We start from the raw sequence: 27387 nt of genomic DNA, 5'->3' as shown, positions 1-27387 counted from the left end.
ATCTAGGCCACATGGCGACACAGTGATGCGGTAGGTTGTGCTGTCGCCTCAAAGCAAGAAGGTCGCTGGTTCGAGCCTCGGCTGGATCAGTTGGCATTTCCGTGTGGGGGTTGCATGTTCTCTCTGCGTTCGTGTGGGTTTTCTCCAGGTGCTCTGGTTTCCCCCACAGTCCAAACACGGTCCGTAGTGTATGGGTGTGTGTGTTTGGATGAGTGGATGTTTCCCAGAGATGGGTTTGGCTGGAAGGGCATCCGCTGCGTAAAAACAAGGTGGATAAGTTGACGGCTTTCTGCTTTGGCGACCCCGGATTAATAAAGGAACAATGCCGAAAAGAAAAATGAATGAATGAATGAATCCAGACCACACGATCTAGGCAAGGGCGAATCATATAGGGGAATTACCAACCTAGCCTACGTCACACAGGTTCAACCGTGCATTCGGGTTGCAAAAAAAAGACCTGTTGCAATAACAAACATGCCGTGTTGTGCAGTAGGAAGCCAAAATCAAGTCCAAAAATAGAAAACTTAAATTTTATCGTACAACACACTGCTTTTAATGCCAACCGCAGACTTCAGATGGCTCTTCTTAGCAGCCATTAGAAGAGCTGAATAAAGTGATGACCTAATTAAAAATGCTAGACTCTGCAGTTCTCATTTCAGGTAAGTTCACACTATGCTGAATTATACACATTACTTGTTTTTAATACAGCAATGATTTTAGCAAAAACAGTAAAATATAGTTAAAATGCAGACACTGAATGCTCAGAATGAAATGTAAAAATGTATGTTCACATACCCTGCTGTACAGATGCTATTCACTGTCAGAATGCAGAATTGCTTGTTGATGATTACCCAGGCCTTGTACAGTTCCGTCTTCTTTCCTTATCTTTAGCTAGGGAGAACCTCAGTTTTTAGCACTACATAGTTTTGAATCTGGTAATCATGGAACATTATTTCTTGCACATGACCACAGAGAACAACATTGTTGACATTCAAAGACTTGTAGGCCTTTAACTTCTCTCTTGTAAAACCATGGAGATTCAATAAGATAGTTGTATGTTTGGGGCTGGATGCTTGGCCATTTCCTCTTATCCAATATCCATTGGAAGGGTGCTATTGCAAATGAACCTGTAGGACAAACGCCGCTCACTTTAATGTTAATTTTGCTGAAAAACTGTGCTTATCACTTAGTGACAAGCTCTTATAATATAGTGAAAGCATTATGTAAATAATATATATAATATGTAATTAAAATAACATATCTAATACAACAACAAACTCTGTACCACATCAGATGTCGTTCACTCGCTGTAAATGCTAGTGCTCTCGCTTTATTTCTGCAACCTCGATGTGTACACATCCTGAACTGTTTACAAACTGGTAATTCGCCTATATGTAGATTGCAAGATGCATGGGTCTGCAGCTGCATACTATTAATTCAAACACAAGAAAGATCTTTTGCAAAACAATTATGTTTATTCATAACATGTAAATGAAGGCTGCCAGGGCTCTCTAACCCAAATATTATTCTAATACCAAATGAATCCAATCTCATTATTTATCATTTCTCACAATCAATGACGGTGCTCATAAAATTGAGGACACAAACCGAAGTTCTTCCTTGGAACACATACATAAATATTAGCATTTCAAAAAGACACTGGCATTTATATCCATCGCAGGCCATAAAAAGCCTTGCTCAATAAAACACCAGAAACACAAATCAGAAGTGATTAACTTTTACCATTTAAAACTGAATTGTAATAGTATGTCCCAACATAAACAGATTGTGTATCATTCAAAACGCAACAGCTAGCCTATTAGCATATAGCTCATATTTCCACAATACAGCAAAAGCTATTTCACAATGCAGCGCTATGCTTCACAGGTCACATGAGTATGTTTTTCAAAGAAGTGCCGCACAAGACATTCAAAGCCGTTCACTATGGCCTTTTATAACTCTGTGCTGGTGTTTAATCCTGATATTTGTCCTCTTCACACAAACAGAAGATATTAAATGTCAATAAAAAAGGCCCTTCTGCTTGTTAAAAGAGCATGCAAGAGTCCTGTCACAGTCAACTGAATATAAAATACCAAAACCGCCTGAATGAAGCACCTGGATTAAGATTTAGAAGGGACTGTTCACCCGGAAATGAAAATGTGCTGTTTAGTTACTCTTTCTCAGTGCATTCGCAGACTTTTCTTCTTCAGGAAAATATTTAAATAGATATTAGATGAAACGGTCGATCATACAAGTCAAAGCCACTAGGCACTTTGACAGTAAAAAAAAACAACAACATACAGGCAAAACAAAATGAATCCCCTTGGATCTACTTGGTCAGTGCAAAAAAACTAAACACTATTTATAAGCATTGTTGCTCACCAAAGTGTACTTGGACTTCATCCTGGATGGTTTAAAAAGGAATCTTTGTGTATGTAATCTCAGTATGTGATTGACTTTTCAGGAAGAATTTGTTTATTAATGGTAATGTTTTAAATAATAGCCAGTTTCCCATTTAAAGACTGGTCACTTTGAATAATAAGACTATAGTATTTCGTCAGGATCCACAGGTATTCATTTAGTTTTATCTATGTTTTTGTTTTACTCTTAAAATATCTGTAAGCAAATGAGTGGCATTTTATACATCACCAATGACCGGTTTTCAGCTCTTTTACTGTTTGCCTGAAGAATAAAGTCTACTTATATCTTGGAAATAAACACCGAACTTTTCATTTTTTGGTGTTTGACCCCATTTATCAATTATGCTTGTCTATTAATATAGTTTAAATGCATGTTGCTTCTTGAGAAAGTGATGACACTAAGAAATCTGATGTCCAGCACCAAATATTCACTCTGATTTATGGATTTGATTGGTTAGGGCAAAATGTAGCCTGCATACTGGATGCTTTCAGTGTTTCATACCGTATATTGTACTTGTGTGATTACAAATATATTTCTGCCTGCATAGTGTATCGTTGGAAGTCATTTTTAAGCAAAAGCATGCATGCTACCATAAAGGATGCATTAAATGCATATCGTTCGGCAAAAAGATTGACCTTTAAAGAAATAATTCATCCAAAAATGAAAATTTAGTCACAATTAAACCACCCTTAAGTGTTTTCAAACCTGTTTGAAAGTCTTTTTTCCCCATTTAAAACAAAAGAAGATACTTTGCAGAATGCTGGAAACTTGGAAGCCAATGACTTTCATAGTGGGAAATCAAAAAGTCAATGGCTACAGGTTTACAACACTCTTCCACCTTTTATTTTGTGGAAAGAAACTTGGATCCACCTGAAGGGTCAGTAAACGATGACAGAATGTTAATTTTTGGGTGAACTCTCCCTTTAGCATTCAATGCTAGTTCAGAGATGACCCTGCTTGCAGACTGTTACAGGTGTTTGTTTAGTACTGAAAGTGAAAAAGCTTCTTCTGTACATGATAGTGTGCTGATTGAGTCACTTTCTTCAACCCTTACCGTATGTACATTATTATACATGTGTGTGAGCAGATGGAGACATGCTAATGTTCATCATGGCATGCTTGTCCCCTTGTTCAGAAGTGTACTTAAGGTCACTTTAGTGTGCAGAAGAGGGAGAGGAGGAGAGAGGAAGCTGGGAAGAATTGAAGCACAGGGTTATTTGGAAGAAGAGGCAGGCACATTGATGGACATGGTGCGCCGGGCGTTGGTCACCTGACGCTGCTGAGCCAGAAAGGACTGACCGGGTGGCACAAGAGAGTTGGCTCGCCCGCTGAGTCGTGACTCGATGGCCATCTTCTGGAAATTCAAGCTCTGTATGACAAAATGAACATTGAACAAAAAGCATCTCAACAAGATGACAATTTTTAAAACATTAAAATCCTTTAGAAAAAATTCGATCCCTCTTTATATTATATTAAGCAGCCCTAACTAACATGTACTTACACTAAAATTAATAATTTGTTACAATGTGTTTATTGTGTAAATATATGTGTTTATACTGTACTTATGACTGATTAAATACTTGCATGTAATTACAACTGTAATTATTTTTGTAATATATTTATAATAACACTGTTTTACCATCCCTTACACTTTAACCCACCCTTAAACCCACACATATCACCAAACCCGTCCCTAACCCTACCTGTATCCCATCTCAAGAGCATCTGCAGTTTATTAGGAAGAACAGTGAGTACATTTAGCTTATTTTGTGATGTAAGTACCTAGTAGTTAAGTTCACTTAATAAAAAGTGGGACCAAAAATTAATCATTGAATGAATTAATGAATGAGCGAATTAATATATAATCACCTTGCAGCATCTTTAACAAGATTAAATAAATAACTTCCAGGAATTTCAATTGCATTAAAATAAATAAATAGCATTCAGTTTTAAATCAAAATATAAATAACTTTAGAACAAATATATTTACAGTTGAAGTCAGAATCATTAGCCCCCCTTTCAATTGTTTTATATTTCCAAAATGAATTTTAACAGAGCAAGGAAATTTTCACAGTATGTCTGATAATATTTTTTCTTCTGGAGAAAGTCTTATTTGCTTTATTTCGGCTAGAATAAAAGTTTTTAATGTTTTTAAAAACATTTAAAGGTCAAAATTATTAGCCCCTTTAAGCTATATATATTTTTTCTGATAGTCTTCAGAACAAACCATCGTTGTACAATAACTTGCCTAATTATCCTAACCTGCCTAGTTAACCTAATTAACCTAGTTAAGCCTTTAAATGTCACTTTAAGCTGTATAGAAGTGTCTTAAAAAATATCTAGACAAATATTATTTACTCTCATCATGACAAAGATAAAATAAATCAGTTATTAGAGATGAGTTATTAAAACTATTATGTTTAGAAATGTGTTGAAAAAATTCTTCTCTCCGTAAAACAGAAATTGGAGAAAAAATAAACAAGGGGGCTAATAAATCTGACTTCAACTCTATATAGACACAATCAATATAACTATTTAATGAAAAATATATTTAACTGTAGATTATAAATGATTATGGTACATCATCATACCTTATTATACCAAGCTGTCACAATTAACTTCTCCTCATATTCCCTCAGTTTGGCCTGCTCGCACTCCCTCTGCATAATAACAGGAAATGAGGACAAACATGAGGGAAAAGGATACAAGTCACAAGTAAACAACACACAAATAAGCAAGTTTATCTGAAACTGCTCTACAAGAACAACATAAGACAAACCTCCAGAGCAATGATCTTCTTGTCTTTGTCAGAGAGCTGCACTTTCAGGGACTGAATCTCCGCTGAGGCTGGGTTTAGCTTAGGGTCCAGAGCTCGAATCACCTGAAGAAAAAAACAAAACAAAACAATATGATTCATCACCACTAGAAGAGGCGGGTAATGCGGCTCTCTTTCTGTGAAGTACAGATTTGAAAAAGTGCAGAGCTTAAAATGATGCAGAAATTCATACTTCATAATTCTTATTCCAAATGTAGTTTCTCGCACAATGCAAAATATGAAAGAACATTTCAGTTACATTTTGGATTCTTAATTGTACATGATTTAGACTAAAAAAAATATAAAGGACATCAAAATGTAAAACTTAAAACAAAGAAACGCATAAAACATCATACATTTTTTGTGAATCAGACACTGTGTTTGAAAGATAAAGATAACTACATCACGAGCTTTCTCCAGGTACATCTTGTATCGATCCTCCATCGCCCTCATGTCCTCATCTTTCTTCTTCAAGGCCGCCATCAGCTCATCCATCTTCACACCTGAAAGTGACATTGACCTTTAAAACTGACAGGAAGTTCAATACATTATGTTTGACTCTTGAAATTGTTAATTAAATTGTTAATTATGGGATTATAGACATCATAATTTGTGTAGGGCAGCATGAATCTTGCCTATAAGACTGTGAAAAGCAAATATGTAAAGAGTCTGATTATATGAACTTATATTGACTTACTGGTTTGAGTAGCGTCTGGCTGAAGGTCTTCCAGCAGCTCTTTCTTCTTCATGATTTCATCCTGTGCCTCATTCAGTTGCACCCTGGGGGAAAAATAATCAATTACAGCAAAAAGTGGATTTCAGAATTTGCATTTTAAGAGTGTTATTGCTGCCCTGCCAATAGGGACAATTGTAAACATGGCGTATTTTAGCTGAAGACACATTCTGGTGGCACTTGCAACTTGAGATTACATCTTGTAAAGAAGCATAAAAGGATTACTTTACTTTATCTTTAGCTGAAAAAAAAACATACACAACATGGAATACATGGGGATTAATAAACTACCAGGAAATGTTGACTTTTGGCTTTACTTAAAGCAATATCTCAACCAAAACATCAAAGAAAACTCATTTGATCAGATGTTTAAACTTACATATGAGCATCCAGCTTCCTCTTCAAATGAGACTGTATAAAAGCAAACAAGCAATGACAGTTTTAAATCCAACATCTCTTACAGAAAGGCAAATGCATAAAATCCAGATCATTTAGAGCAGGGGTCACCAAACTTCTGGAAACTGACAGCTACTTCTTGGGTACCGATTAGTGTGAAGGGCTACCAGTTATTAAATAACACATTTTTCTTAATTTACTTTTAATTATATGTTATTATTAATAATTAATAATATTCATCTATGTGAAGACATTGATCATGTTAATGATTTCTCACAGTAGTTGTCAACAATGATTTAAGTATAAATATCAATATGTAACACTTAATTTGTCTGAAATTGTTTTTAAAGTTTTTTTTTTAAATATATAACTTAAAGTTATTTTCAAATTTACACCAATGCAAGTGTGATTTAAAAAGAATACCTATAAAAATATTAGATGCAGCCTACTCATATGTGGTGCTATGGTGAGCTATTTTTAGAACAGGCCCACGGGCAACTCATGTGAACCTGGCGGGCGGGCTACCTGGTGCCCACGGGCACCATGTTGGTGACCCCTGATTTAGATAGATGGTTTAAAACATAAATAAACAACTTCTACACTATTTAGTCAAACTCAAGTGGCTCTAAACTTTTATAAATTTGTTTATACTGTTGAACACAAAACAAGATATTCTGAAGAAAAGTGGAAAAAAGCAGCCATTGCTATCCACACAAAAAAATCACTATAAAAGTCAGAGGCTGTTTTTTTCCCCAATATTCTTTTGTAAATCCACCTTTGTGTTTAACAAAGGAAAAGAAAAACAACAAAAACAGCACCACTTAGTGGCGTATATATATAACTTACATCATCAGGTTTGGCTCCCTGTGTCTGCAAGGCCTTTTGCAGATCCTCAACCTGCTGCTGGAGTTCACTGATCCTTTCTCTGTTTAACCTTAAAGAAACAACACTCTTTCATGGGCATGTGTATACTGTGAACAGATAAAATAATCCCTGTTATAGAATATGACTACTGCTATACACAAAAGAAGACAAAATGATATTCCTAAATACGCCTAAATTTTTAAAATTCCATAAATATGAGGCAAAATTACATGGATGACCCAATTGTACCCAGAAAAGGGCAAAATACATGGCATGGTTTGACTTATAGTGTAAGATGTGACTTTACAGTAATTACAGAAAGTACAGTACAAACCAAATATACAGTAGCACTTACTATACAATAAACAATTGATTTTTAAAATAAACTAATAAAATAATAATACGAAATAAATTAAATAAATATTTTTTTTTATAAAAATGAATAATTTTTAAGTCATGGCATAAAATGCTAAAACAAGTAAAACAGTTAAAAAATCCAGGCTCTGCTGATTGCAGCATTGTCAATTTTAAGCCAATTGTAATCGTTTGTTTTGGTTCACTTTGGATTTTCCATAACTATTGCAGAGCCCTGGGGATCAGAGAGAGGCTTGGTCTTGTCCTGATCCAAGTTTGCAAATTTTTACTGATTATAAGAGCAACATACAGTATAAAACGAGAAGAAATTTAATATATATATATAAGCTAAATTGTATATGAAACAACTTGCTAAATCATGCAAATAAATGCAACCAACTTGTTTGCAATATTTGATTGATTATATGAAGTTCTCTGATAAAAGTTTTTCCAAAGTTATTTGAGACAAGTTCTTACACAAAGCTACATATCAGGCTAACATAAATACATACTGTTTTTAAATAAACAAACAAATAAATAAATTAATTAATTAAATAAAAATCCTTAGTGTTGCAATTATATCATGCAATTTTAACTTTGTTAAAAGAATACTTTGAAAATGCTTTTCCAATGTTCAGTGCAGTACGTTTACTGTATGTCTGGTGTATTATGTGGATGTGTACCTGTTGTCAGTGTCCAGTTGGCTGCGTCCGCGTCGGGCCTCCTCCAGTTGCTGCTGTAGCTCAGTTATTCGCTGTTTCTCCGACTCCTCCTGCTGCAAACGCAACATCTTGTTCTCATGCTGCAGGCGGATGAACTTCTCTCTAAAGACACAGGCATGCATGAAACGTTTTACATGCACAACTGATGCTGAAAGACCAAAAGATCTAAAACTACCATATACTAGCATTGCTATTGGGCTTCTATGTTTGTTATAAACAGTAGCACTACTTGCTATTTATTAGACCGCTTTGGCTAGGAGGCAGAAGTTAAAAGGTTCTGCAGGGAGTGCACCATCTGTCAGAGAACGTCACAGAAGAAACCTCCCACCAGCCTGCTAATACCCCTTCCCATCATGGAGGTGGCCTTCGAGTGCATTGGGATGGACCTTGGTGGGCCAGCTGCCGAAGTCGGTCATCAACATATCCTGGTCATCATCGACTATGCCACCAGATACCGCGAGGCGATTCCCCTCTGAGTTGTCAACATAAAATCCGTCGCCAAATAGCTCTTCCAGATCATCAGCAGAGTGGGAATTCCCTCTGAGATATTGACTGACCAGGGCACCCCCTTTATCTCTCGGCTGATGAATGATCTCTGCTGGCTACTCAGGGTAAAACAGCTTCGCACATCCATCCCCAGACAGACGCTCTGGTGGAGCGGTTTAACCAATAGCTTAAACAGATGTTGCGCCGAGTAGTCGCAGAGAATGGGCGTGACTGGGACCTCATGCTACCTTACGTGCTCTTCAGAATAAGGGAGGTACCTCAAGCATCCACCGGCTTTACTCCATTTGAATTGTTGTTTGGGCGCCAGCCCGCAGACTGCTGAATGTGACCAAAGAGACATGGGAGCATGAACCGGCTCCGCATCGCAGCATTATAGAGCACGTTCGGGACATCCGATAGCTCATAGACCATGTAATGCCTCTGGTCCGAGAACATCTAGCGACCTCCCAGCGCGCCCCACAAAGTCTCTTTGACGGGCCCGCACAACTCCGACAGTTCCAGGCTGGTGATAAAGTCCTGATACTCATTTCCACCACCACAGTGACATTTCTGGTATCCTGGCAAGGGCCGGGCACCATTGTAGAAAAGTCGGGCCGGTCAACTATAAGGTTCGTCAGCCAGGACATCGACGTGAGGAGAAGGTCTACCACATTGTAATAATGTTCGTTGTTGAGTGGGAAAAAAAATACAGGATCTGCGATATCAGGTGAGTAGTATATTTTTATTTTAAATATTCACACAACGTGTGGAAGTGTGTGTGTGCTCTCTTTTTCCCGACTGCTCCTTCTGTTCTCCTTAAGAAGGATGTCTCTCCGGCACAATCACCAGAATAGACAGGTGTTATTTATTATTTCTGATTGGCCTGCTGATTAGCCGCTGGGCTCTGAGCATGCTCTCCCCCTTTATTGGGTGTTCGATCATGCTTACCTCTCTAAACACATCAATCTTCTGAAGCAATGGGTAGCACCCCGAAAAGACCTGGTGGCCTTCACTCAAAGCTCCCCACCAATAGTAGGGATGGGAGAGCAGTTGTCAGAAGATCAAGCTGGAATCCCTGGTCAGTCAATTCCGGGATGTGTTCAGCGATCGACCCGGGCGGACAACCTTATAACAGCATACCATCCGGACTCCTCCTGGCCAAATAGACAAGCAGCGGTCCTATCGGGTACCAGAGGCCTGCCGACAGGCTATCGAGGATGAAATACCATGGATGTAGAAGTTGAGAATAATCTAACCATCTTGGAGTCTCTGGTCCAGCCCGATACTTATGGTACCAAAGCAAGATGGCACTCTCCACTTCTGCAACGACTTCCGCAAGCTAAATGACATCTACAGCTTTGACAGATACCCAATGCCCAGAGTGGATGAGCTGCTAGACAGTCTTGGTGGAGCCAGGTTTATCTCCCCACTGGACCTGACAAAGAGATATTGGCAGGTACCCCTAGCAGGAGAAGACAAAGAAAAGACTGCTTTCAGTCTTCCCTTCAGGTTGCATGGGGAACCTGCAGCGTTCCAGAGAATGATGGACATTTTGCTCCAGTCCCACCAGGAATACGCAGCTGCTAAGCTAGACGATGTAATCATCCACTCTGAGCGTTGGGAGGACCATCTGGACCAGTTGCGGAGGGTACTGATAGAGCTCCGTTGGGCTGGGCTAAGCGCAAACCCCAAAAAGTAGCATCTGGGTTTAGCGAAAGCATGTTACCTGAGTTATCAAGTAGGACAGGGGTTGATCAAGCCTTAGCCCAACAAAGTGGAAGCAGTACAGCGAGTAGAATGATCGAAAAATAAAACCATATAATAACCATGTATTCAAATGATTACTAAAGACATTGTTACCATTAATGCATCTGAAATTCAGTTAATAAAGTTAATGACTTTGTGATGTTCATGTTTTTTTTTTAAATAACAACATTAATAATGATACATTTCAAAGCATTCATAATATCAATAACCCTTTCTCTCGTCTCCTTGAGTGAGCCTTGAGGGACCAATTCATCCTATGTGCAACCTGGTCATATTTCTATTCAAAGAAATTTCGATAATTTACATCATACCTGTACTCAATGGGCAACATCTCAGCTGCAAGGTTGTCATGGCTTGGACTTCCTGTTTGATACTTTCCTATGAAGGGTGAAAAAAAAATAGTGTAAAAATAATTTCATACTATTTTAAGCTCAATTTTCAGTTTGTGTTTACTGATCTTTTAAAAAACTCAGAGAGATGACTAAAATAGCTGTTTTCACGGCTGAACTGTGGTCAGAATATTAATATAACTGCAGTACTACATTTGGTCTGACCAACACTTTTTTCTTGTAAAACCCTTTGACTATTGTGTAAAAAACTAACCAAAAAAACCCCCATATATATGGGGAGGCAGTGTCGCAGTAGATAGTGCTATCGCCTCACAGCAAGAAGGTCGCTGGTTCGAACCTCGGCTTAGTTGGCGTTTCTGTGTGGAGTTTGCATGTTCTCCCTGCCTTCGCGTGGGTTTCCTCCGGGTGCTCCGGTTTCCCCCACAGTCCAAAGACATGCGGTACAGGTGAATTGGGTAGGCTAAATTGTCCATAGTGTATGAGTATGAGTGTGTGTGTGGATGTTTCCCAGAGATGGGTTGCGGCTCGAAGGGCATCCGCTCCGTAAAAACTTGCTGGATGAGTTGGCGGTTCATTCCACTGTGGCGACCCCGGATTAATAAAGGGACTAAGCCGGAAAAAAAAATTATAAATATATATTTTAAGCTGACTAAATTAACACATTTAATTAAATCATGTCTCATTTGAATACTGACAACTTGCCATACATAATGTCACAGAATTCTTTTTGCAATCAGTCTACTGAGGATTTATGGTAATAAATATCAGTTGATTTTAATAATTCTTATTGATCTGCGTCATGTGTCTTGCCAAAATTTAAAAATGCCCATGCCAAACTACTCCCCTCAAGCAGTGCAAAAGCCGCTATCACATTTAAGAGAGTCAATATGTACTGCACTGTCTGTCATTTAAATGCATTCAGCATACAGTGCATGCATTCAGTACCTGCCAGAAGTAATTGGTCCTGTTGGGCCTGTGTGCATCGCAGTTCTTCATTGGTCTCTCTGAGAGTGTCCCGTTCAATACTGATCCTCTGGTGAAACACAATTAGCACAGTTTTTATGTCTGGTGTCACTAGTAGCACAAGAAATGGCACACTTTAGCATTACAATATACTCAATATTAACTCACCCTCAAGTGGTTCCAAACCTTACAAAGTTTCTTTCTTTTTTTTTCAAATATATTTTTATTGAACACTTTTAATGTAAAAACATATCAGAAAATTACATTGATTCGAAAGATAGTATCTGTCATACATGTAATTTGAGTTCTGACCCCCACAGGAAAAATAAAAATAATAGTAAATAAAACTAAATTGTAATTAAATAAACAACAAATAAATAATAATAACACTTAAAATAATTACTAAGTTTTTTTTATTTTGCTGAACACTATATTTTGGATAGTTTGAAGAAATCTGAAAACATGTAACCATTATGTTCCGCAGATAAAAACAAATACTATGGAAATCAATGGTTACAGGTTTCCAGCTTTCTTTTGAATATCTTTTGTGTTCAACAAAAAAAGTAAGTGAAACTGGTTTGAAAAAAGTGAAGGAAGAGTAAATTATGACAATATTCCTTTGTAAGTGAACTAACCCTTTCAGCTTGTCATCTGATGTATTTAGTTGTCTGGCTGATTGCTTGAAAATGGATGAGTCTTTGTTTACCTCTCTCTCCTTCACTAAGGCGTCATATTTCTCCTGTAATTTCTTCATCTCGAAGACCAGGTTATCAGCCCTTCGTGATTCATCTGACAGTTTCTTGTGAAGCTCCTGAACCTGAAGTTATAGAAACAGTACATTTTTTTTTTACCAAGACTGAATTTACTAACATGTAAAAACCACAGTACAATTAGTAACATTACAACATATGTGTACAATTTGTATATATTGTACAATTATATTATTGTACATATTGTACAGTTTAAATCCCCCAAAAAGTTCAGTTTTCAGTATCACATGATCCTTCTGAAATCAGTCAAATATACTGACTTAATGCTAAAGGAACATTTTCATATTATTAATGTCAGTGTTAAATCAGCTGTACTGCTCGATGTTTCTCTGAAAACTAATACATTTTCAAGATACCCTGACTTTTTGTTGAATAAAAAGCTTAAAGGAACAGAAATGGCTTAAAAAAACACTGTCATTACAAATATCTATACCAGCGAAGCCCAAACTAAATAGTACCCTTTGATTTGGCCTGTCATCCCATCTAAGAAGAGAGGACGAATGATGGGCATGGTTTAGAAATTGTCATTTTTAAATCTAATGTAACCTTTTGTCTGTTTGTTTTATTGTTAAAACTGAAATTACTGAAAATTTAACTGAAATTAAATGTTTCCATTAAATGGTGTAAATTAATCAGATTTAGTTTAACATACATACTGTACTCTCACCCAATGAATAGAGGACAAATCAAGGCAAAGGCAGATTGTGCTTGACTAGTGTATTCCTCATTGAACTCCACTGTGTTATAAATGTGCTTGTTTACGTTTCAATTGCAATAAGTTATCATTTAAAAAACTGCACTAAGATTTTAAGTAATGTTTTCTATTTACTTTTAAATCTTATGAAATCAATTAGGAAATTACCCATGGCAACTTGAATGTAATATAGCTTTGTATACTTACCTCCAGTTCTCAGAAAGTTTGGGCCCCCCGGTCTATAATGTCCCTTTGAATAATTCATTGAATGTTTGATGAATAATTAGTAAAATAAAATTCTTAGAAAAAAAACTATACAGTGCATATACTAATCATGTTTTCTTCCAAGTACATTATTTTGTAAATTATAGATCCTTTATTGTTTACAGAGTAAACAAAAAAATCTACTGTATATTTAGATATGCATAAATTGAAAAATCCAAACATTTTAAATGTCTAGATGTAGAATAAAATATTGTCTAAAAACGTACTTGCAAACTTTAAAAAAATGCCAAAATTTGAAAGAAATTGGCAATTAATTTTGATAATTAAATATGGCAAATAAAAAAACAATTCTCATTTTTGGCCAAATTCATCTTCATCTATTTAATGACACTACAGTTTGTGATACTCACTCTCAGCTTTGGTTATGTCTTAATTTTGCAGCATTGCATCTTTCTCTTTGCTGACATATGTAGTTTGAAAACAAAACACCTTTTTGACTAATATGTCCCAAAATAAAACATCTAGCATGTTCATACCTGTCTCTTGTATGTCTCTAACTGAGCTCTTGCAGCATTGGCCTTGCGTAGCTCCTCTTCAAGGCTGACCGTGTTGTGCATGTAAGTCATATTCTTCTCTTCCAGAGCTTTCATTTGTCGTCTGAGGTCACTTAAATCTTCCAACTTCTTTCTGTAGGTCTCAACAGAGGCCTCGAGCTTCACTGCCCGGTCAGAGCAGCTCCTAAACAAACAGTTGAATCACAAAGACTTCTTAAAACAGCCAAAAAATGGATACTGACAACAACTACACATTACAAAATTTTTTAAACAAGTTTACACGCACCTTAATATGTCTAACTCATCTTTAAGCGAGCGCGACTCCTCCGCCAGGCTGGTCAGTTCGTCATTACGATGCTGAAGCTCCACCAGTTGTTTCTCCAGCTCTTCACAGTGGATGCGGTAATCATCTTTAGCTGCCTCCAGTCTGGATATTACACACATACACACACAAAACACTTTATACTGTGGGGTCGTTGAATGCTTAATTCTGCTATATGCAAAGCAACATTAAAGATTTAGTGAAAGGTTGATGAGACCTACAGTTTCATAAGGTTAATTTTACAACATACAACATCAATAATGTAATTTAATAAAAATATAATCCCTTAAATAGACTTAATTTAGTTGTTCAAGCAAAAAACATGATGAAAGGTTGTTTAAACAGAAGAGGAGTAGCAGGTGACCTCATTAAAATACTGCGGTAAAATAAATGTTCTTATTTTACAGACATGGCGCCAAACAATGAAATTTAACGCAGTGCTTCTGATATGAGACCTACATTAATACTGTCAATCAGATATATTTCAATCATACAGTGAAGATCATTGATTTAAAACAAACCAGATCTTAAATGTGATTAGTTTATAATAGCGTGACAGCTCACTGTAAGTTCAAAGTAAAATTAAAATTAAAAGTCCCTGTGTATAAGCTCTATTAGTTTCAGAGAACTGCACAGTTGAAGTAGTTCCAGGTAGGTCTTAATCACATCTCATTTCAAGATCAATATGCCCAGTGATTTCATTTATTTCACAGCCTACAACTGTCAAACAACTAATCAAAACAAAAAGCTTTGGATGACATGTGTATCAAGTTTTTATATCAGAGTTGTTTGAGGACAAAAGCCAGACAAATATCTTAAAATACAATCATAATCTGTCTTTATCTGTGGTAACTTACAACAGAGACATTTTACCCATGTTTGCTTCATTATTTTAATTACTGTCGTCTGATATACCAGTAATGTGTTAAAAAAATGCTAGCATCATTTATTTACATATAGTATGCTTTGGCATGCTATTGACATGCTAAAAATGCAAATGTATAGTCAACTTATTCTAGGTGTTCACACAATGTCTTTGTTCCAATACGGCAGTTAGGTTATGTATAGCAACCCATAAAACCAGACACTAAATGGTATCTATCTACACAGTAATAAGCATTTGAAGTAAATCAAAAACAATGTTTTCCTAAAACAACACCTTTTCTTGTCTTTGGACAGTTTAAAAAAGTTTTTGATCCACTGTTGGCCTACAAATGTTGCCTACTGTAGCTCTAAGCAAGCATTGTGTCAAATCATGACATCAACTTTCAACATCAGTATGCTAACAAATATGCTAAAGCATGAAATCAGCATGCTAAACAAGCTAACATGTGCTAAATCTGCTATTAACACGTTAACATGCTAGCAATAAAAATTATTATGGCAACAGCCAAACTCATGGTAAATCTCTCTTCAACCATTACAATATGTTGGATGATTTGTGTACAGTGGCCTACAGAAAGCTAATATAGCATCTATGCAAGCAACATGTTTAAATGGTTAGCAATGTGGTAAGCAACATTCTAGCGACACAGAGTATTATAAAAACACGTTAGCTATAAATCTTGCAAAACCATGCTATGGCATGATTATTCTATAGAATCATTCTGGAAACATGACAAATCATGCTAGCATATGCTAAAACATGTTTGCATTGAGTTCCAGAGCAACATATGACATTAAAAAAGGTAAAAACATTTTTATCAAGGGTATTTATCAAGATAGTCATGATAGCAAATAGCATAACAACAACATACAACATGAAAACATGCTAAAATATACTAGCAATATTGTAAATTGTAATTGAAACATTCTGGCAATCTGCTAAGTCATGTGAGCAAATGCTACAAAACATGTTTGCAATATGATCGACTTTCTCAAACCCCTCTGATAAAAACTAGCCAAACTTGCAGATATTTCTGACAAGCTCTTTGACGGCTGTAGCAAGCCGACGATAATTTCTTATCTAGTTTCAATAATGACACAACTGCGATTACATTCAAATGCGGGTTATCATCTTGTATGTTTTTGGGCAGTTATCTTGTCAGATGAAGCTGTACCTGAAATTCTCCTCCTGAAGCTGCTCCAACTGGAACTGTAACTGGCTGTGCTTCCGGCCTGATGGAGTACTGGGGTCATCGAAAGTTTCAAGCTGACTGGATCGATCGGTCAAGAGGTCATTCTCTGCCAGGAGGCTGTTCCTTTCCTCCTGCAGCACTGTCACCTAAACAAGAGGGAAAAGGTCAAACACAGAACATTCTGGGATATGTGATGTTTACTGTGTCAAGGGATGTATGATCTATATAAAACTTGGTTTATCTGAATATAGGACTGCATATAGTGTATATTACCATTCACAAGTTTGCTAAACCCTTAATCAAAAATAAAGTCAAAATAGTAATATGGATATGTTAAAATAATGGATTTCTATTTGAATATATTTAAAAATGTCATTTATTCCCATGATGGCATTACTTTTCAAAAATCAGTGTAATATACCGATTTTGTGCTAAACAAACATATTACAAACATACAGCACATAAAATAGAAAAAAAAAGAAAAGTATTTTACTTTGTATTTATTTACAAATTCATTTAAAGTATTTATTGTCAATTTGGATTATTAAAATGCATTCATGCTTAATATAAGTATTACAACCTTTTTGAATGGTAGTATATATAGAGAGAATGATGTAAGAATTGTTATTTATTTAAATAAAAAAGTATGTATTTAGTTTTTAGTTAATTAAAATAGACGGCAACTAATTTAGCATTATTTGTGGTGCTTTTTTAATACTGACCTGAAAAAAGAGGACAGCTAACTCAAATAAACAGATAAATATTTAAATATATGTTATTTTATATAACTTTTCATACAGTATAATCTATTATTCATTCATTTTTTTTTTCTGGCTCAGTCCCTTTTTTAATCAGGGGTCGCCACTGCGGAATGAACCACCTATAATTGTATTAAATAAACTCCAAATAAATAGTTTCACGTTTAGCTCACAAAATAAGTATAGCATTTCACTGGTTGAAATTATTCCACTGTTAATGTTTAGCATGTTAAATGTTTTTTTTATTGTTTCAGAGTGCGTCAATATAAAAAACACCCAATAATTCCATCACCACTCATTCCATGAGCTCTTTTTTCCACACGCACACACAAACCCCCTCTCCAGATTAGACCAGGTTTTTTTTCCAGTGGTTAGATTGGTTAGTTGCAGCGCAAAGTTTTAGTTTAAGCTAAAGCTAGATGCCATGCATTTGTTTAGACTTACCTCTCATTGGTCATGGATACTTTTACAACTCAATCTGTCAAGAATCAGCAACACATGAATTTCTAACCCATTTATGGGAATAGAAAAGTTGACATGAAAAAATACTAATTACCACAAATGCCATGAAATAAACTTAAAATATTCAATTTAGATACTTTCCATTACAGATTACTTAACCTCTCTGTAAAATCTAAAAACACATCAGCCTTTGAACAGACATGTTATAAAAAAAAGCAATAAAAGGCAAAATCTGTTCATCCATGAAGATGAAGAAACAGAACAGTATAAATTTGAAATGCTCCTCACTGAGCCAAAACATACAGTCTGCAAACAGACACTAAAACTCCTGCTGTCTCTGGATATTTCATTTTCTAAGACAGATATTAAATAAGTACATGAATAGTTCAATCCTGTTCCTGTCTACATTCATGTCTAGATTATGAAACATTTATAGCTACAGTATAAACGTATGTGCCATTTTAGATTCAATGCTATTTGAAGCTTCAATTAAAGTATTAATATTGTGAAAAATAGAGATTGTTTTATAACTGACATGTTACTGAGTTGAACTGAATCCATCTGAAATGAGATGAACAATGACACCATATACATCTTCTGTTTGTAACTGAAAGTGAGGTCATTCCATAACTGATGGATTTTGCAACCTTTTTACTGTATATTTTTTAGATTACTTCTGAAAAGCCTCTTTGAAACAATCTGTAATGTGCTTTTTAATAATTTTCTGTATTATGTTTCTATATTCTTTATGCTGCACTGGGACAAATCTGAAAATATCATGTGGGAAATTAACGACACAAAATTGTAATGTGTGTCACCCAAATTTGGTCCAATTGTGTGCACATTTTACTTGCTTTATATTGTCAAGCTGCTTAATCATAGTTGCAGCACATTTGAAATGCTCAAAAATGTGTCATTCCAGAAACAAAGAAATTTGTAAACATGACTTAACATCCATATTATTATTATTATTATATCTTGACTTTCATCTCACCTGCATGTCGAGCTCCTGACAGCGCTGTGCTAGCTCCTCTTTCTCTGCCATGACTTCAGTCAGATCCTCTAAGGCTTTCTTTAACTTTGAAAAAAAAAAACGCTATTCAAATATTACATTTAAGGGCAATATCAACATGATGATATAATAATGGTCTAAATTTCATACTTGCTGTTCAGTGTCTCCAGCAGGTTCTGCTCCTAACTGAGACACCGACTCCCTGCTCATAAGCTGTAATTAATACAAAAACATTAGAATTAATTTTCATTCTATATGAAAGATAATATATGACCACATAAAATATGAATCTTCTCCGACCTCCTGAATGGCAGTCATCACCACATGCTGTACAGATTCCTCCAAGGTCATGATTATCTGGATATATTCTAGACAAACAACAATTGCAGTGTTGAAAAGAATGCCTACTAAATAAAGCCATGACATATTATATAAAAATTAAAAGCATAACAGTTTTGAAATAGCATGTGATTGAGAGTAAATTATGACAAAATGGTTTGAGTCCACTGTGACTTTACCTTGTTTCCTGTCGCATTTGACTGCACAGCCGAGGATGAGCTGCAGGAGGCGTCCCAACTCAACCTGATCTGACTGCTCTACTACCCGCATCAGATCAGGCAGAGGGAAATCTGACATCTGCTGAGCCAAAACCTGAACACATGGTCATCATATACATGCATCGTTTCATTAAGCATTCCAGCATCTTAAAAACAATCTCACAACAATAGAAAAACACAGTCTGCTTAAACTAATAGCACACAAATATTATTTGTTTTCTTGTTTTTATTGTTCACATCACATCAGGCAATGCTTCTTGAGAACAGCAAAGTCAAAACTGGTGTGTATTTTTTATAGAGCAGGGCAGCTTTAACCAACACATCCCATCTAATCACACTGACTGGATAGTCTAGCTGACTCCTGGCTCCAGTTAGCTCTTGGAGAAGTCAGTAGCCTAGAAGCTCACATACTTTTCCTACCCTGCTGTCACCCTGTGAAAGTTTACAAGTTGTTTTGTGTTTATTTTTTCCCCAATTTCTATTTAACAGAAACAAGATTTTTTCAACACATTTCTAAACATAATAGTTTTAATAACTTATTTCTAACAACTGCTTTATTTTATTTTTGCCATGATGACAGTAAACAATATTTGACTAGATATTTTTCAAAACACTTCTATACAGCCTAAAGCGACATTTAAAGGCTTAACTAGGTTAATTAATTAGGTTAACTAGGCAGGTTAGGGTAATTAGGCAAGTTATTGTATAATGAAGGTTTGTTCTGTAGACTATCGAAAAAATATATAGCTTAAAGGGGCTAATAATTTTGTCTTTATAATGATAAAAAAACTGCTTTTATTCTAGCCAAAATTTCTCCAAAAGAAAAATATTATCAGAAATACTGTGAAAATTTTCTTGCTTTGTTAAACATCTTTTGGGAAATATTTTAAAAAATAAAATCAAAGGGGGGCTAATAATTCTCACTCCAACTGTATATATATATATATATGAATTACAACATTACTGACAAAGTCAAATATTTAAAATACTTCATTTCACCTGTAATGTGCAAGTCATGAATAAATGGGTAAATAATCCACATAATCTCAAACTTTATATATAATCCACAAATATATGTAACAAATCTTTATTACAAAACTCACTGGAATACTTGATTGGTCAGTCGTGACATGCCACGATATGTTTTTGCCTGATAACAACCGATTAAACAAATAACAGTAAAGTAAAACAGGTTGGCACTATCTTGCAACTGAATAAGTAACACAATGTAGATTTATCCAGCTGTTTGTTTTGTACTTGTATACATTCAATTAATCAGCTAGTAAATTATTACAGCTCAGATAAATGTTTTGTGTCAAATGGTTTACTTTTGTGGCAAATAGCGGAGTAAAAAGGGGGATAATCTATATCATGCCAATTATTTTAACACAATAAAGTCCTTCAGTCTTATACATGTTCATGCTTTATTATGAGGGAAAACAGCTTGATGTACTTTATCTCTTACATAAACTTGCTTTCATTGTTTTTCACACAGCTTGTCATTTTTGTCACTGTTTCAGTGGTAAATATTTAGGTCATGTTAGCATATTTTTCTGTATGCAATTTCGATGCACCTTTTGAAAGGAGTATTTGTTTTATTTAGCAAATTGGATGTGAAGCAGTGAGCGACACTAATTATGTACAGTCATATTTTGCTTGTTCAAAACAAAATGCAAATATAGTACAATCAACCCAAGCTCACACAGTTCACTTAAACTGTCAAGCGATTACAATTCATGTGACTTTGAGCATGTGTGAACCTATTACTATAATTTTAGAGTTAAAGTTTAACTGATGCCATTCTGCATCTTAAAAGGTTACATTTATGTAACCACTTCAATAAAACAAACCTTTAGTAAGTCGTTTACCTCATTATAATAGTCAACAATCATCTGCAGGATCTTTTTGAGGTTGTTCATCTGTAAAAACAGATAGAATCAAAGACTTCAGCTTTGACTAACACATTATACATTGGGAGTGCCCTCAACATTAGACTTAAGCACCAAGGCCAAGAAAAATAAATCTACCTTGAGTCTCACATTATCTCCAACATCCTCTTTAATGCGGGCCAGCCAGCTCTCACTGAACCACGAAGGATCTCTGTAATTGAAACATATTGATCAGAGCAGTTCAGTTTTAGCTAATTCACTTGCTTTCATTCATTCAGATCTTTCAATTGTAGTTTAAAGTAATTAGAATTATGTCAAACTCCAAGACTCTACAGACTAATTGCAGTACACATTAAAGATTTTTTTAGTTTATTGCCATATAACTTTTCTGTTATGTGTAAAAATAAAATGACATCATCAGCAATAAATAATGTGTAAAACAAGATAAAAAGGTAACACTTTTCTTGAAGGGGTGTCCATAAGATTATTTTTAAACTTTTATAATTATGCAAGACACACCAGGTATGTGAATGAAATTTTATGCATGCTTACAACAACTGTAATTAAGTCAAATCAAATTTCGTCATTCGCCCAAATATAACAACTTGACGTAAACAAATACAACCTGTTTTTGTCTTTATCATGACAACTTGAGATTACTAATACAACAAAACTTGTCATAAATCTGTCATAAACATAATTGTCATTATAGAAAAATATAGAAAAAATATAGAAAAAACATGACATTGCGATATTTCTGTACTTTGCGATAAACATTGCGATATAAATACAATTTCATCAGAGAACTTAAATAGTTCCATTAGGAAAGTCATTCATTTAGACTGACTGGGATGATTTTGTAGAGGAGTGAAATATATTTTCCCCAATTTACTACATGCATGTAATAAACAACCTACAGTCATAAATAAACACAATAGAGCAAAATATTAAAATGAAAATAACAGTGCTTGATGGTTTTCTGGGGAGAGTCTCACATTATTCAGGCAGAGAAAGTGAATAATAAAATGTGAAATAACATTGCATAATCTTCATCATCATATAAATAATTCAATGAAATTAACCTTTCTTTATGCACTATTACAATGCGTGAAACTCTCTTTAAATGCTCACACAGTCACAAGCCTTAAACACTGATATATGGTTAAATTCTGCAGTGTCTCCACAAATCTCATGTGTTTTGACCTGTGGTTTCTGGTCAACAGTAATCAAACTCATCATTGCATATCTGGCGATGCAACTATTACGGATGCACGCAATGTGATATCGATGCTGAAGCGATATATTGTGCAGTCCTAAATGTTATGAAGCTGTTATAAATTTCAGAAATTTAAGAGCACTGCCCTAATATTTTATTTGACCTCAACTACAGTGATACAAGCTAAATTTGTCATTAATATATATATATATATATATATATATATATATATATATATATATATATATATATATATATATTAAAAGCTTCATATATATATATATATATTTAGTGATAACATGATCAGAAAAATATTCCTCATATTTTATTATTTTATATGATTATACAATTATAATGCCTCTTGACGATATGACAGCTTTATGACAACAGATTTATGTTGTCTTGGAAACGTAAAGTTGTCATGTCAAAGATAAAGACCACTTCTAATGTATTTGTTTATGTCCAGTTGCCATAACAAACAGTTAGTTTGCTATTGCAATATTGACATTTTGGAGCAACCTCTCTAAAGCAGATATTTAAGTAGATAGCAGTGGTTTCCCAAAGAGCGGGTCACGAGACAATGGGTAAAAAATCCAAATCCAAAAATCAAATTAATTTTATTCAACTATTAGAATAACTATATTTTATCCATAACCTACTGAAAAACTAAAAAGTAGTTAATAGTAACATTGTTAACATGTTAATAATAAACAATATATAAACAACAACAACATGCAAATTAAAAACCATCAGCCTTTAATTTTTTTGCAACTCCTGGGCTGATTACATTAAAGAAACAGCAATAGCATCAGATGCAGAACATTCATTTTATAGCATCAGGTTAAACTTTCAGACACCTTTACGGCACTCATGTACATTAAAAATAAATACAGGTCATTATCAACATGGAGGATTTTTTCCGAGTGTTGTTCCCCAAAATGAAACGACGAATAGACTTGAGCGTTTTGGTATGTGTGCACCGCTTTGTGCAAGGTTTATATATTTATAACCCCCTCAGAGAATATTGGGGGTCGCGAGTCACTGGTATTGTTATTTTGGGGGTCGCTGGCTGAAAAATTCGGAAACCCATGCGACAAAGCAACTACACATAAACAACAAAAAACAAACAATATACAAATAAAACCCAATTTCAGGTAATATGACCCTGAGAACGAGCAACAACCCAACGCAAGCGATAAAATATTTATACACTGACAGTCTGAGATATAAATCAGTAATGCTGACCTGGATAAAACAACTGACATTAAGCAGCGCAAGAAAAGAATAGAAGGTGGGAGAGGCTGAGATCTGTAAAACCGGTTTTGATCACTTAGGCAGACTTGTACAAATCAGATACGAGGAATGAAAGTTGCTTAGGACATAAGCTAGTCTGCCAGTGAATAAATGTGACACACTCACATCTGATGCAGAGCCTGAGACATGGCTGCTCCTGAGGTCAGATCCTCCACAGTCTTACAGGGCGCTGCGGTTTTGAATGTCTGCAGCTGAGGAAAGAAATGAAACATAGGAACTGTAGATAGAATAACAATAAAACAAGGATTAAATACATTCAGCAATCGTGCACAACTAGAGGGGTTTCTGAATATTTTTTCAGCAAAACTCTTTAAATATAAAACATTTACTTGATGTAACAACACCATCTACTGGCAATTAGTAACCCTTGTTCTTGCTCTATTTGCTGTGAGTGACTGTCTATACCAGGGGTGTCCAAACTTGGTCCTGGAGGGCCGGTGTTCTGCATATTTTAGTTCCACAACCAAAATTAAACAAACCTGAACCAGCTAATCAAGCTCTACTATAAACTTACAGGCAGGTCTGTTGGAGGAAGTTGGAGTTAACTATGCAGGGCACCGGCCCTCCACGACCAAGTTTGGTCTATACAATCTCATTTGCATGTTTTGAGAAATCTGCTCACAGCTCAGGGGCAGGCCTTTAAGTTTAGGTTTTTTGATAGTGCCATTGATTTTTTGATAATGATAATTAAAGGAAATGATTGTTTTTAAGTGCAGATAGATACCCTGGCTTGTTTAGGCATGTCATGGGAAAATAAATACATAAGACATAAAAATCACCATAGGTAAGTCTTGGTCTTAATGAGTTATTTCAGCCTGATCTTACAAGAAAACGTAAGTATTTTACATTTTGTCAGTTTAGTGGCTAAGTGTTCAGTCGTACGAAAATGTACGATTTTAAAAAGGAGGCATGGCACCCAACCCCGCCCCTAAACCCAACGGTCATTGGGTGATGAGCAAATTGTACTAAATTGTACAAATTAGATTGTACGAGTTACAAATTAGCCACTAAATCAAAAAGTTACAAATTGCTGTGAGATTGTGTTGGCTATTCAGCAATTCATTCAAGCGATTTATTCTATAAGGCTGACTTATTTTACTTTCATATTTATTTATTTCATTTTCACATCTGCTTTCATTGATTATCATTGTCTCGTGACCTCTCAATCCTCTATTTTAGAAACTGCATTGCTTGTACAATAAAAGAATGTGAATGAGGCAGAACCATAGTATAGGTCATTTAACATAAATATTTAATAGGTTATGTATTAAAAGTGTTTCTTACATCAATAAAATTTGAACGCATACAGAAGTCTCACTAAAAAGCAATACTACAGTGTAAACATTAACAAAAAGCTCCATCGCAATGTTAATGATTATGTCACATTTACCAGAAGATCTTTGAACAGCATTGCATTTTTAAACCCTTATGGGCTGTTTTAGTCTAATCTTGGCCAGGGTGCTCATGCAAATGTGCTTTTTCTAGTAAAATACAGGTTATAATAATATTTTAATTAATAATACTTTACACATAAACTGAGTTAATTTTGAGTTAGTAGGTCTGACTAAAGAATAAATCTCAGCTCACGATGCATTTAAAGAGATCATTTCACACAAAAATAAAAATTCGGTCACCATTTAAACACCCTTTAATTGATCCAAAATTATTTTTACTTTCTTTCAGCTATTGAGCATAAAAGAAGATATTCTGAAGAAAGCTAGAAACCGGCAGCCATTGACTTGCATATTTTCCCTCTAATATGGAACTCAATGCATGGTTACAGGTTTTCAACTTTAATATTAATAATATTAATAATAATAATAATAAATTGTATTTAGAATGCACTTTTCTCCAACCACAGAGAAATTAAACATGCAATAAAATACAAGTATACATTTAAAAAAAGCTCTAAAATATAAACACGGAATAATCAAGAATCTAAAAATGCAGTCTTGAAAAAGATTTGTTTTTAGCATCTTCTTAAAATTAGCTAGCGTGAAAGCATTTCTTAGAGAGTAAGGGAGAGTATTCCATAACCTAGGTGAAACAACAGAGAAAGCTCTCTCTCCCATTGATTTTAGTCTACAGGGTGGTTGTTGAAGGGTGAGAGTATCAGTAGACCGTAGGGAGCGAGAAAGTGGCACAGATATAGGAAGGAGCGGTATCATGTAGAGCTTTATTTGCAATTGTGAGTGTTTTAAAAATGATACGGAACTGAACTGGGAGCCAATGCAAGCTATAAAGCACACCAGTAATGTGCTGTCGTGGTGGAGTGTGTGTGAGAATGCGTGCTGCTGAGTTTTGAATGTACTGTAGCCGTTTGATTAATTTAGCAGGTAAACCAACAAAGAGTGCATGGCAGTAGTCAATCCTGGAAGTGCCAAATGCATGAATGAGTCTTTCAGCATCTGGTTGAGTGAGGTAGGAACTAATTTTTGCAGTGTTCCTCAGATGATGAAAAGCAGATTTTGTAATGCTTTTGATGTGCGAGTCTAGTGATAAATGAGTGTAAAAAAAAGACACCAAGGTTACGTGCTTTGGTAGATGGACAGATGACAGCATTATCCAGATTCAATTAAAACTCGCTGTCTTTGAAAGTGGCTGCTGGTGTGCCAAAAAGGAGTACCTCTGTTTTAGAACAATACAATTTTAGAAAGTTTTGATGCATCCACGTTTTAATTTCCTCCACACACTCTGAGAGAATTGAGGCAGTTACAGACAGATTGGATTTGATTTCTTCAAACTATCTTAGTGTTCAACAGAATAAAAAAACTCATAAAGGGTTCAAATCACATGAGGGTGAGTAAATGTACATTTTTGAGTGAACTACTCCTTAAAAGCGTCCTTCATTTAGGTATTACAACAATTATAAGCAAGAATTTGTCATTTATTACAGCAAAATGAATAAAAAAATTGCAACACGGAGACACTAGCATGACTGAGAGCATGAATCGGCGACGATAACCGTGTTTTGCATCTTCCAAGTCTTCCTGAGAACTATACAGAAGGGGCCCTGATGCAAGCGCGATGTAAACACAGCCCTGGACCAGAGCCAAGTGCAGACAATCGCGTGCACGCGCCGTATGCGATCACACAGCGCAGTGTCAAAAATCAAGGCGACATCATATTAAACAGAGACTGGGGATATCTGATTGCATAAGTAACATTCCACAAATACTCCAGCTAACCTGATTAGACGTCTAAATCGGATGAGGAAGTTGGCTGCGACTGTTCGTGTTGTTTACATGTCTAACCGCATTCAGAGGCTCGTTTGTCCTCATTTTTGTATACATATATCGGTGTCACGTGCTGTGCGGGAGACGCAAGGAGGAACGAGAGCATTAGTTAATGTTGTAATCATGCACCGCAACCCGCGTTTGGCTTACGTGAACGAGCGCACATATAAATGTCTTATTTCCGGTATTTTTACACCATGCCAGGAGGAAACGACTACCTGCGACAGGTAACGCTAACGTCCTGAAGCTGATGAAAGAAAATAAATGAACAATTCCTGGTTCTGCTGATTTTTAGAGAAGCCAGCGTCTTACCCAAATAATCAGGCTCTCGCACAGCACCGTTTTCTTTAAATCCATCTCTCCTCAGTGTGTCGGGCAAATATCTCCGTCCACCTGTCAACAATGCGCTTCCACTTCCCACCTGCGAGT

The 27387-nt window shown here is 35.5% G+C and overlaps 1 protein-coding gene across 2 annotated transcripts; it reads right to left on the bottom strand.

Annotated features, from left to right (window-relative positions):
- Positions 1–1455: 1455 nt before the first annotated feature.
- On the bottom strand, positions 1456–27387 carry hook1 (hook microtubule-tethering protein 1). 2 transcript variants are annotated; one of them, XM_021468510.2, is made up of 23 exons: positions 27271–27387; positions 23828–23913; positions 21331–21403; positions 21172–21222; positions 19265–19397; positions 19047–19114; positions 18897–18959; positions 18729–18812; positions 16497–16660; positions 14401–14541; positions 14097–14298; positions 12578–12688; positions 11854–11941; positions 10870–10936; positions 8267–8407; positions 7212–7299; positions 6349–6380; positions 5934–6016; positions 5639–5739; positions 5201–5302; positions 5013–5081; positions 3692–3790; positions 1456–3611 (listed from the first exon to the last, which is right to left on the bottom strand). In XM_021468510.2, the coding sequence occupies exons 1-23, from the start codon at positions 27313–27315 to the stop codon at positions 3576–3578; spliced, it is 2127 nt and encodes a 708-aa protein (XP_021324185.1). In that variant the 5' UTR covers positions 27316–27387; the 3' UTR covers positions 1456–3575. The 2 variants fall into 2 exon arrangements, with proteins under 2 accessions (XP_021324185.1, NP_001038663.1); NM_001045198.1 differs by having other exon boundaries at positions 3050–3790; positions 27271–27315.

This window comes from Danio rerio, chromosome 20 (assembly GCF_049306965.1).
Source record: "Danio rerio strain Tuebingen ecotype United States chromosome 20, GRCz12tu, whole genome shotgun sequence".
Lineage (NCBI taxonomy): Eukaryota > Metazoa > Chordata > Actinopteri > Cypriniformes > Danionidae > Danio > Danio rerio.
Note: the sequence above shows the minus strand (reverse complement) of the source record. Positions and strands in the feature narration are given on the sequence as shown.

Coding starts and splice junctions, on each gene's coding strand:
- hook1 (NM_001045198.1), bottom strand. CDS start 27,315: ATGGATTTAAAGAAAACGGTGCTGTGCGAGAGCCTGATTATTTGG. Junction 14,542..16,496: donor CTTCAGGAGGAGAATTTCAG/GTACAGCTTCAT, acceptor TGTAATATCCAG/ACTGGAGGCAGCTAAAGATG. Junction 6,017..6,348: donor AGGAAGCTGGATGCTCATAT/GTAAGTTTAAAC, acceptor TTTTTCCCCCAG/GGTGCAACTGAATGAGGCAC.